At 39.8% G+C, this 12,536-nt stretch overlaps 1 protein-coding gene across 1 annotated transcript in view; it reads right to left on the bottom strand.

The window, feature by feature from the left end:
• Positions 1 to 12,313, bottom strand: part of LOC128300366 (uncharacterized) — a 29,673-nt gene extending 17,360 nt beyond the window's left edge. Inside the window, exon 1 of the mRNA XM_053036393.1 lies at positions 12,239 to 12,313. Coding sequence (XP_052892353.1) covers positions 12,239 to 12,313 — 75 coding nt within the window. The remainder of the gene's footprint in view (positions 1 to 12,238) is intronic.
• Positions 12,314 to 12,536: the final 223 nt, after the last annotated feature.

Genomic DNA, 12,536 nt, shown 5'->3' with positions numbered 1-12,536 from the left:
GCATTTTGTCAGGATTTTGTCAACCTTTTTGTCGTGGATTTTCTACAAAATGAAGTTTAACAAAAGCTCACAAATAGTAACAAAAGCTCCGTTTTGACAAATTTGTCAGCATTTCGTGAGTTCTCGTGGCTCTGCACCTATTTGAAAATAGAGGACTTTAGAAGCTAACAGATATGAGATTTTATACCTCAAGTGGACATATTTTATATACATATTTTAGTCCACACTAAAGGTAATTTCAACAGCAGAGTGTCCTATAATGGAATATCATATCGAGAATTTATTCTTGAGCGAGGTAAAATAGAGTGATGCATTTAGTCCTGCACGGAGAACTGACTACCTGTTTACGAGTAAATAAAGTCAAGGAAAACCACAAACGGCAGGCCTAAACCTCTTAAGGTTGGTGTGCCGACAAAGAAGAATAATACCAATCAGTAAAGAAAAAGTTATGCCTTGAAGTGTTACAGGACATTAAACTCCTTCTTCTTGTTGGGCACAACAACCTCAAGAGGTCTAGGCTTTGACTTTATTTGTACGCGAAGCTGGATAGTCAGTGTTGCGCACGGGGGTCCGGTTGGGATTTTGGACGAGTTCTATCGTGTGAAAACCGGCGCCGCTGTCGATACATCACCGGGCCGCATCAAATATTAGTTTCCTTCATTAAAATTTGCGAGAAAAGTTGTGAATTTCAAATTCTTTGCCTACCGATTGTTCAACAAACTACTCTTGATTGTATTTCAGTATTGTATAGAGTAAGGTGCTGAGAAGTTTAATAACATATTCTAATGTTAATATTATTAATCATGTTAATCAATAATTGAGTAGTCCTTTAGACTGATGATTAATTTCACGTCCATTTGAGTTAAATATTACTTAATTAAGCTTGTGAAAGGCTTGTGCAAGGCTTGAGCAGCTTGTCCAGGCATTTAAAATGTCACCAAAAGATTACAATATTTACTGAGAGCTTCCGATTTGATCCCTTTTAATACTTCATAAAACTTAACGCAAACAATTTCAATTTAATCAACGTTGGTTGATAATGCTACTTTAACTTGCAACTTTTTCTCATAACCAATAAGTTGTGTTAATTCTCCCGAAAAACCATTTTCAACTGGCATTTACCATGAGATTCACAAGATGCTGCACGGCTTCGTCACAGTCAATTCGTTCGGCAACTGTTACGCACACCAAACTAATCCTCGTCTTACACCGTGCTTAACATGTATTTCAATTAACACTCGGCTGAACCTTAAGTAGATTCTTCGAATTAGAACTATTGTACCTATCTGCCCAGAATCTCGGCACCAGTGAGCCTAACATCGATTCCCCTTTTCTAAATGCGGCTTGTTATGAATTTGAGAAGAGATCAGAAGGACACATAATCCTCAGCGCTTCGGTGCGGTGAGAAGAAAATCCACCGACTTAAACTTTTCCTATCTACTTTATGCAAATGGTGTGTATTTGACGCTTCCATTCTTCCCGCTTGCCCTCCACCAAACCCGACCAAACCAGTTCAAAATATCCGCTTTCGATAACGTGCAGCGTAAGTAAGCATAAAAAAAGACACGAATGTCCCATCATTTTGCGACATTGATCCGGGCGCATTTTCTTTTCAAAAATTTTCCCATTTTCGCTCTCTCTCTCTCTCTCTTTCCCACGGAACCTTGCCGTATGGAAGTAAACAGGCCGGTTGCAGGTTTTGTATTATGTTTCCTTTCCGGCCACTCGAACCAAGCACACAGCACTTGAAAGTGTAATGAAGTTAGCGCAAAATGCGATCGTTTGTAGTGGGTTTTGATATTGTTGACCATGCTTTATTGGATTCTTCAAATTGTGTTGTGGGTTGTGGGAAAAGCGAAGACCGTTGACTATTCAGTTGAATCTATTTCATCGTTTTGAATTATTTTATTATGCCTTTTCCGTTACATGCAATTGAGAAAAATTGATTTAATAATAATTAATATTTGTTTGAACAGACCGTAAGAAGGTTTAAGGTTTTAAATTCAAAAACGTTTAAATCCCATACTGTCTTATCCTTTAATTGCTTCTCTTTTTAATGGTTTATATCAAAACTTTCCCACCTTTATCTGCTCTTTATCGCACTATGACCGGCTGACGGTCCGTAGTCAATTAAAAAACTAAAACTACATTTAATGTTTGTTTCCATGCCACCAACAGGTGTAAATGAGAGTTGTATGCAAAACAAAGAAAAAACAGAACATTTAAACTTTATTCTGTAATTTACTTTACCTCGCTGGCCCATAATGATGGGCATAGCTGCTGATGAAGAAAACAAGAAATGGTAGCAACTGTGAGTGTTAATGAAGAACGGCATACACATACAAACAAAACAGAAATGAAAAAATCCCCCGTAATCGAATAAGTTTGTCGAGTGCAGTAACAGCGGAAAGGAATGAACAAAACAAAATACACCAACTTGTTTCCAAAGCCCGAAGGGTTGCCATATTACTATCTTATCATTTCTGCGCTGTCGCGATACATTTACAGGCGAATCTGCAATTGACATGGCTTAAATGGTGCTGCGACAAAAGGGTGGTTTTGTTTGGAGTGCCGATGGGTTAAGCGAAGAAGGGTGTTAAAACATAAAAAGAAAAAGCGCACCATCGCATCACAAAAAGCTTTCAGTGAACGAGCTGTTTATGATGATCCCCATGTTTGTTGTTTGTTGCAAAAATATAATTCCATTCGGTAGTATTTAAGTGATGAAGCATATTTTTGACCATTGAATTACTTTGCTGATTTTGCTGTAAAACTGTGGAATGTTTCATGTTTTGCCTAAAATACCCAAATCAATTACGTGCCAAACCACGTGAACCACTGAGTCGTTGTTATTCAGTCGGCGCCTGGGTGTAAGAAACCCGAACGATAATCCGGAAGGTATGGCAAGAAGGATTGACAGGTCCATAAATAAAACCAACCTCAATCGAATCAAACAATGGAGGTAGACGATTGGAGTGCAGTGATTGTAATAATGCCAACACATGTGTTGCGAAACGAAAGGTCCCATTGAAACAATGATTGGCTTTGAAAGCATTTTGGTTTTTTTGTTTGCTTCTACACATTTTCGGAACCAACAAAAGCTGCTTGGGTAGGCTGACAGTGCCAGTCGGGAAATATGGGTCTGGAGAGAGAAGAAAAGGAAGTGTCACACCAACAAGAGCCCACCCCGTGGGACGTGGACATGTCGAATGTGGTATCAGCAAAAAAGGGAATGCTTGATGGAAGCTTATCAATCCGTACAGAAATCCCAAGGCACTGCTAGTTCGTTGTGTGAATAGGATTATATACCATACGCTTCCTGCAGGCCGAACGGGAATGAATATATTGCAATTGATCTAGTGTGTCAGGAAAAGGTTGAAGAACTTCATTAGAAATGAACGTTGGAAATGATTCATTCGCAATCCCATCATAATGGTTGATTTCTTACCATTTAGTTAACTATTCATGTTAAGTATTATCATACACGTTATCATTTGTCTTCGTACTCCTAGTCGGTAGCGCAAATTGAGCCAAAATATGATATAATTTTGCTTAAAGGCACATAATAAAATTATGTTTAGATTTTACATAATTCAGTTTTTCAAGGTCGTTGTGCTCATTGTACAGAATTCTAATAAATGAGCAAAAAAAAACAATGCCTTTTTCATTCGATGAAGCGAAGCTGTTGAACAAAATGTCTTTCATATTCATGTTAACCCCAATAAAGGGGGCTTTTGGGGGATAAAAACAAGCAAGTGAAGCCGACTCTATAAGTTACAAGTATAAACGATCTTACACCTGGATAGGCGGAAATTCAAAATACGTGAATATCCACCGTTTCTGGAGTGAATGTTTCTCAATTCAAGTCACGCACATCAGATACTGGGCGCCTCCATGTAATAATTCTTCACGCTTTTCCTTTGCTTATTTTTTTTTTTGAGGTCACACTTACGTAGTGATGCTATTTATTTTGTCTCTGCTTTAAGTCCTGATTTAAATTTCTATTCGCTTGTTATATTAAGCAAAAATAGAGAAAAATGGAGTCGCTCACAATGGGACTTCATACCAAATTTCACCCAAAGCCTACTGCCCCAAGTAACGATCTGATTATCCGACTACATGAAACGAAATCTAGTAAGCCAGTTATTGCAGGTAAGAACACAATCCAAGAAGTTGTTGAAGAAGAAGAAGTTGGCACGTGTTGTGATAATATTGTCGTTTTAACACACTCATTTGGGTAGTCAACCTACTAATCATTCCTGTAACGACCTTAGCCATAAGAAGAAACTGATTTGAATAGATACACCCTGTGAAGGTCAGGAGGTGCTGAACATCTTGTCCAGTTTTCACAACACGACCATTCGATACGCCATTAGCATTCAGCTTAAATCATTCCACCTGCCCAAGGGCTGCTGTGAGCTATGATACGATTCGACAGCTTATGCTAATCCAATTAGAAATTAGAAAGACGTTCCGGCCGTGCACTCGAACGCAAAACGCCATACGGCAGCGAACCGGCTATTCTTACCGACCCATGAGTGCTTCTTGGTACCACTTCCTGAGCAATTATTTCCGCACCGCACGCCGCCAGTGTGTCTGTTCAATCGAACGGTTAGAAGTATTCATTATTGTTCGTGTATCGTGCGCATATAATTACGGGCATTGCATTGATGTACGGTGAAAGAAATGGCACTTGCTGCTGCTGTTTACACTTCCAGCGATGGCACCAGTTGTTGAAGTGTGTTCGATTTAATTGAACCAATTAACGATACCAGCGATACGGTGCAACTAATGAGTGCATACAATTATCCTGCGCCTTGCCGGATGAGTGAACATTGAAGCAATATTCGCGGTTCAACATAGCCGAACGAATAGAGGGAGAATGCTTTGATGAGTGTTATTCATATACTTTATAGGGAGCAAAACATCAAACAAGAATTGTTTTGGATTGTGGTAATACATTAGAATGTTGTTATCAAATGCAAATAGATGGCTTACGCTTGGTTAAATGGTTTGAAGTGGTGCCTGATGAGCAGATACGTCGATGCACGTGTCTCAAATATTCATAATTTACGAGAAATTGTGACGAACGTAATATGTAGGTAAAGTTTCATTTCACTAAAACCGTGATAGATGTTTTGAAACATAATAAGTACACAACTTTCTACGTTCCATATAGAAAAGGTAATTAATCACTGGTTTTCTTTCAGTTTAGTTTTTTTATTATTAATGCTAATGGCTTGTGTAATTTCTATGTAAAAACGAGATAAGCAATATTTGCACCGATTTTTTTAAACCTAACATCGTTTCTAAAATCATTACAGTTTAAAATATGAGTTTTTTCAAAAGATTGTCAATTAACCTTCAAGTAGGCAACCGGATACCCGGGTATTTTTTGTCAACTTTAAACTGCAATTACTTTTGATTCACTGCTTGTATTGACCTGAAATTTTCAGTAGCCTCCTACCTTTTTATTTTTGATTTTTTGATGTATACATTGTAATTTTCAACAAGTAGTAAGTATTTTATTTTGATTTATTTTAAACTTTACCACGTAAGTTGGCAACCGGCATACCCGGATATTCCATACATTTTGTATGGACAATGACGTTTCTCTATTCTTCTTCTTTGTATATTGTGCTTATTTCCGAGTCAAATTCAATCGTTTTAAAATTTTAAATGGATCGTTAATTATATCAAAACAATAAAAAAAACATAATGAATGAATCAAATAGATTTTAGATCAAATAAATGCAAAACAACAGAAAGAATAAATAAATACGTGACATTACACAATACAATTATAATTGAACAAAAAAGTCATTTCACGTTGTATTTGTTTTTCTGAATTATTCCATCTACAAACAACATGCAGCAAAGTACCCTGCAAGATAAGCTCCGTCTAACATCCGCCCCGTGCTCAAAACCTTGAGAAGAGTATATCAAATTCTTAAATTCCATTTTCACTCTTCTAACTCAGAGGCAAATCATACTTCGCTAATGGTTAATTCCTCAAGCAATATGTTATTGCGAGTAAATTTGAATAACATTTTAATATTACCATTTTATTTTTCCTTTAATTACGAATGATCCCCAAATGATTCATTACGAATATACGAAAGATTACTTGTTTCGAGTGTTATTACTTGTTTGTTTTTTTATATTATAATATGTGTGATATGAAAAAATGTATATTATTTTGCATTATAGTTCTATATTCATTTAACATTCCAAATGAAGATTGACACGAATATAAATAGATAGAAAGCATTGTTTAGCTACGAAAACCATTAATTGTATACGTCAAAACGTATGGAATACCCGGGTATGCCGGTTGCCAACTTACGTGTGACAACTCTCCGGTTAAAAGCCTTAGAATCGCAGCAAAAGATCAAATTCATGTTTGCAATTTTGACATTTTGAAGAACAACATAAAGTCTAAAGCTTCAAAACAAATTAACAAATGAATTTATACAACGACGTTACTGCTACCGCGTGTGGAACACAATCACAAAATCCCTATTCTATTGCCAGAAACTTCCAAAGTCCGTTATTCCAGAGCGAACAGCGATATTCTGTTCGCTGGTATCGAATACAAGCCATAAGTTTTTGAAAGCAATCAAAACTTCTCCTGCTTGTTTCACCCTCATTGTCGATTGTTTATGATAACTTTTGAGCAAATTTATGCTATCCAAAGTATTACATCTTCATGCTGTCTTGCACTTGACATTACATATTGCAATCGTTCCGGGAAGTTGCCGCAAATGGCGTAAATATTTTCAATATTGCAAAGCATCCAGCAAGTACAGCGCCGAGTCCACCATCTATGACAACCGAGACTCGCATTGTCCTAATTACCCAACGGTGCAAGTAAACAAACCTATTTTACTGAGAATTCGATTCAATCACACACACACTCACCCACCACACCCCCGTACTGTCCATAAGTTCGCCGTGTCGAGCCGGTCAGTCGGTTCAGAAATCATGTGACAGCAACCATCTGCGTCAAGATGGCATTCGGCACAGTAGTAGGTGGAGCGAGAAATCGAATCGAACTTGAATGCTGCCATTAGTCAACAAGATAAACGACATGGATTCTGTCAACTGCTGCCGTTTCTTCCCTTAACGTACAGTGGCGATCGAGAGCGCAGGCCGGGAAGGCATAAGGTAATAACGGCACGAAACCAGATATTCCGGATGTTCCGTACCGGAAATAGACATTCGTTCCCCTATCTTCCGGATGTATCTGTCGGTGGAAGGAAGATGATTGCCTTGCCTGAAGACTGTTACCGAATTTTCCCACTCGCACCGGCGAGATATTGTCTTGTTAGGTGTGAGAATTCCGAGAAGTTCCACACCAGGAGCACAGCCGCTCAACAGGTGTCATGGCGGTGGTCGAGGGCGCGCTGCCCTGGATTGACCGAGCATTCCCATTAGGGGAATAATAATTGAGAACGAGGACGTGCCATTGGGATTGACGTGTTTATGCTTTGGGTGACCTTTGCTTTGGGATGGGTGAGCGTGACCGCCCTTATTACAGTAAAGGAATAGGACAAGTTCATTCTTGTGTGTGTATTAAAATACTTTGAAAGTTGTTGTCCAATTTTGAACCTGATAATTCCAAATGTAAACCGAAAATTAAAAGATTAAAAAAATACTTGATATGGTTTACTTCCCATTTATTTTCGCTGATATGCACATGCTCATTATCAGGATAATTATTTCTCTACTTCAACCAATGATCATATCGTTTCCGCCCTAAGAACATTCATTCGAGCAGGTTCACCGCGTGGCAACCGTTGCTAGACTGGAGAAGCTGGAATGTCTCTATCAGCAGCTGCTCGTTTATCTTCGCTCGCATGTCATTCGTACGATTCGCGTAATTAAATCGTTAATCCCCGGGAAGCAATGATGGTTTACGGGTGCACTTTCATGGAACATCACCGCCCGAAACCTCATCTCATTTTGCAACGAATCTGCACCGTTCCGCACTGCGCCGGGTGTCAAGTGGCGTACGATGAACGGCTAAATATGCTGCACGGGAAGGAGCCGTATGCACTTGGGATGGGAAAAGGATTAGACCACTGCAGCACATCGTACGGGTTTTTGGGGAGGGAGAGTGTTTTGATGGCACTGAACGCGTAATCCTGTTGCCGTTGAGTCGACGTAGTTTCGTTGCGAATGAAGTGTCAGTTAGGAATGTATCATAGCACAGTAAATGCAAGCATAGAGCTAGAGTACGTTTCGCATTTGCCACGGAGTAGTACGAAGAATTTAAAGAGATTGTATTGGATGAAATGTATGTAATACTCTGCTTGCTGTAGTATGGCCTGATCCGATTCGAAAGCTATGCACAATAGGCTGAAGAAAGGGGAATTTGGTATTTTAATGTCAAACGGCTTTACGTAGTAACTGGGCGAGATTGTTCTTCTCTTTATTCTTTTCATTTTCGATGGAAACATCGATGCCATAACGGCAGTAGAACTATATTTCGAGTAGGGCTACTTGGATTGGTGGGAGGGCCTGTGGTGTATTTGGTAGTTGCACCGGTCACATATGACAGGAAATAATTTGACAGTAAGAACATAATTCTAAAAGACAGAGTAATATTAGAGAATATTTCAAGAAATTGCTCACTCTGCTTTATAAGATAGATGGTTAGCGAAAATTTGGACGGGAAAAAGCTTTATTAGTGGTGGGAACATCCACAGGTAGTGTATTATGAGCTTCTGACAGTTGTTTTGCACTTAAAAGTCTCGTCTTAAAAAAAAATCTTAAAAGTTCGTCTTTTATTATTCTTTCTATTGTAGCATTTTCTGAGCTTTGATGTCATAGACCAATAAAAAGATAGCAAGTTACACTATGTAACAGAAAAGATGTATATCGAGCTGCTCTGTACAGTATTATACTAATAATAGCAATGAAACTAAATAAAAAAAATACACTCACAAATTGCACTATAAAAGAGAATGATCATATCTTAAAAAACCGACATCAACAAAGGACAACACAAACTCATTCAGGCTTGACGAAAAAAAAGCAAACCACAACCTCGACACCAACCACCAACCGGCATGTCAACTGCACAACTACACTATTATAAACGCACAATCTGCATTCGTATACAATATATGGGATTAGTTTTCATATTCATCTCCACCATAACGACAGCATAATGGCAACATTATCCATTGTTAAACATGACCTTCACTGTTGTCCACTGGCAGCACTGTTCGTGCAAGCAAATGCCTTTTGTGAACCGATCCCCATTATTTCCGTCTCACCACCACCGCCGTGTGCCGCTGGTGCCGGGAACTCTCGAACGCTCCCTGCACTATTGTGGCAAATGTTTTCGCTCGAAAGCTTCCATTCACCGAACGATCGGTGAAAGAATTCGTGCTGCATTGTTGGTCAGGGCACTTTCCAGGATCGGTACACCCCCCTCGGTGCCGCATGGTTTTTGCAAACAGTTCGTCCCTACTCCGGGGGTTCGAATGGGGACGGCAATAATAAGGGTACACTCTCGACGTTAACAAAGCATTCCATTACCGAGAGACTTCCTGTTTTTCTTTTTCTAGTTCACCAGTAGTTAGTTTTGAAGTATGGGGTGTGACCAGCACGGTGCTGTAATTTGAATGCATGTCAGATTTACTCCGTGTGCTGGCCCTATAACACTTGAAGCGCGTGACCATCGAACCAGTGACAGGGGGTGACTCTTGAACTACCTTAACAAGCTGAAACTTCGCATCAAAAGACAACGAAATAACAACAAAATCCACCGCAAAAAAAACGACAGGACACCTTTGAAATAATGGTAATGCTCTCTCTGTTTGCGCTAAAACATGCACGAAAAGCCTGTCCGGTTTTTCCTGTATCCCCCCAATCCCCCCCCAAAACGCGGGTGTCGAGATCCGGATGTGGGACCTGTGAGTGTCCTTTTGCGGTGGTTGAAGATCTTTTTCGTGTCCATTCTCCTGTTGCTTGCAATTTAATCTTTCCGAGAATCCACATACCGCGTGTCACACCCCGGTCCAAATCCTGAGAGGCTACTCTTACTGCTCTATCGCTGGCTGCCACTAACGAATCTCTCGAGTGGCACAATTTCGAAACGGGCGGATAATAATTACCGCCGGGAAGCACCCGGCATATCCCCGGTCGTCCCGGATTATGGTGTGGCCACTTAGCGAGCGAGTTTCGGGACTTTCGGGACGGATGTGTCTCCTAATCCCATTGCTATTGACCTACGGGGTGGATGGCAAAATGTAGGTTGCCGGAAAATCAGGTTGCCCCATCGCCAGTTCTTGAAGGTTATATGAACGGATCTTTTTCTCCACAGCAATTCTACCCGCACCAGCGGGTGACAACGTTGATACGGGATAAAATTTACTGTCCTTGGTTCGGCTTCACGCGGAATCTGTGCCAATGGTCTGTTTCTTTATGGCCCGAAAAAAAAGAACTAAATAAAACACACATACAAGCTGCTCGGACTCAATGAGGTCAGCAAAATGTGTTCCCAGTCTGGTACTGAAATTGGTTAGCGTGGAAGAAATCGTTCTTTCATTCTGATCTATTGATTAATGATTGATTGATTTTTGTGACGTTTTTCTCTCTCTTTCTCTGTCTTTCTCTCTCCGAGCAGGTTGATCCACAGTCGTACAGTGAAAAACAATTTTCCCTCACCCTAACTATTCCGTTCCTTACTCGTGGGAAAAAAGAAAATTTCTGACCATTTTCAGTTGTATGAAGTTTAGCGGTAACATGTGATTTAATTTGCATGCTTTTATCTCTTTAATGGGCCTCAACCGTTTAAAGGTGGTTGTGTTACGAGTTAATTGCAACTCGTTCGTTTCCGTACTATTAACAATGGCATTCGCAACTGTGGCACATGTGTGTAATGTGTCTTAATCAGTAGTAATTAATAACAAATAAAGTTGATTTATTCCCGGGAACGATCGTTTATGGATTGAAGGCATTGTAACGAGCGTCAATTGTAGCCGTGTATTAACGCCCAATTTAATGCTATTATGAGCACAAATGAAGCTTAATTGAAGGTGTGCAATGTTGCAATGTTGGCTATTGTAAAGCCCATGAACCTTCAATTTGAATTTATGTTGTTATATTTGATTGGACTACGTATCGACAATCCAAAGGAATTTTGGCAATTTTACTTGCTTAAAGACACATTTTTTGAGTGAATTTAGGTCCATTTTCTTCAAGGATCTGTACGACAAACACGCAAATACCAGCCACGCGTACGTCACCATCTAATTTTTAATCTAGTGCAACGCTCGATGCGTCATTTTCTGTTAGCTTGCTTCTTGGGGTGCGCCCGCTATTTACGGCTAAAAATAGCAAGGAAACAATTCGCAGCGTTGGAAGGATCTCATAAAAATTTGGAACATTTCGAAATACATGCTCGCCTTCCTATTCGGATGACTTTGAACTTCGTTGCGGTACAAAAACCGAAAATCTTCCCCAGGACATTCTGTTTGATGTCTTGCGTCCTTTTTAAATAATATAAATTCTTCAAAGGGAACGCCAGCCTGGTCTGTATTAGAATAATTCTTCTCCAACTCCTGGCGAATGAATGAGCTTTGATATATGCTTTCGCCCTCGTATGGATTCGTTTCCAGTCGCGTCGGACCTCGCACAATGTACAGCATCAATACAGATGTACAACTACACTCAGGACTTCATTTCCAACGTGACTGATTCCAGCCAAGCGGTGACCACTGCCGAAACTCTCGCCCAAGGTTTTTTTTTTACCCAACGGTTTTCATCCGGCTGTGCGCGTTGCGTGATCAAATGCTATTAGAGGCCAATTAGGACGCTGATAGCTATTAATAAACGCATCAACCGATGTCGGCATCGGCGTGGTTGACCATTTTTGGTTTTGGTCATCAATTGCCTGCCTCCTTGCTGTAGCCTTGGAAGGAAAGAACTTTATCGATCTGCTTTTACAACCGGTCGCTTTATCGATTTGGAGTGATTTATTCGCCCAAGCTGAGCAGGGCTTATCTGTCCATTGTTGATGGAAATGATTTTTGTCCCTAGCATTTTTAACCGGTAGTAAAATGTGGCGTTCCAATTAAAACAATAATCTTGCTCACCTCACTAAAACAGTGGATTGAAAAATAATTTTAATTATTGTAGCTTTATCTTTTTGTGATTTCACTAAAGAGGTTACAATACTTTTTGTTGAACTTATTAGTATTTATTTATCGAACCGTGTACTTACCAGTGTGTAGATGACGCTCGCAAAACTTCCCCGACGAACGCTTCGCCACAAGCAGCAGGAATGCAGTATGGCCATTTTGTATTATATTTGCGACGTACGATCAAACGCACGACCAAATGTGTTTTGATTTACTTTTCCACCTTATTTCCTAACAATAAAACACAGACACACACGGGCACACAAACACACCACACTCAATCTAAAGCTGTTTACTTAAAAGCCGCATCAATCGGTTAGTTTTATACACTCGGTTGGCAGTCCTGCTTTTTCAAACTCCTTTTTTTTCGTTTGTGTGGCA

The sequence above is a fragment of the Anopheles moucheti genome, chromosome 3, assembly GCF_943734755.1.
Source record: "Anopheles moucheti chromosome 3, idAnoMoucSN_F20_07, whole genome shotgun sequence".
In the NCBI taxonomy this organism is placed as follows: domain Eukaryota; kingdom Metazoa; phylum Arthropoda; class Insecta; order Diptera; family Culicidae; genus Anopheles; species Anopheles moucheti.
This window is presented reverse-complemented; position numbering and strand designations above follow the sequence as displayed.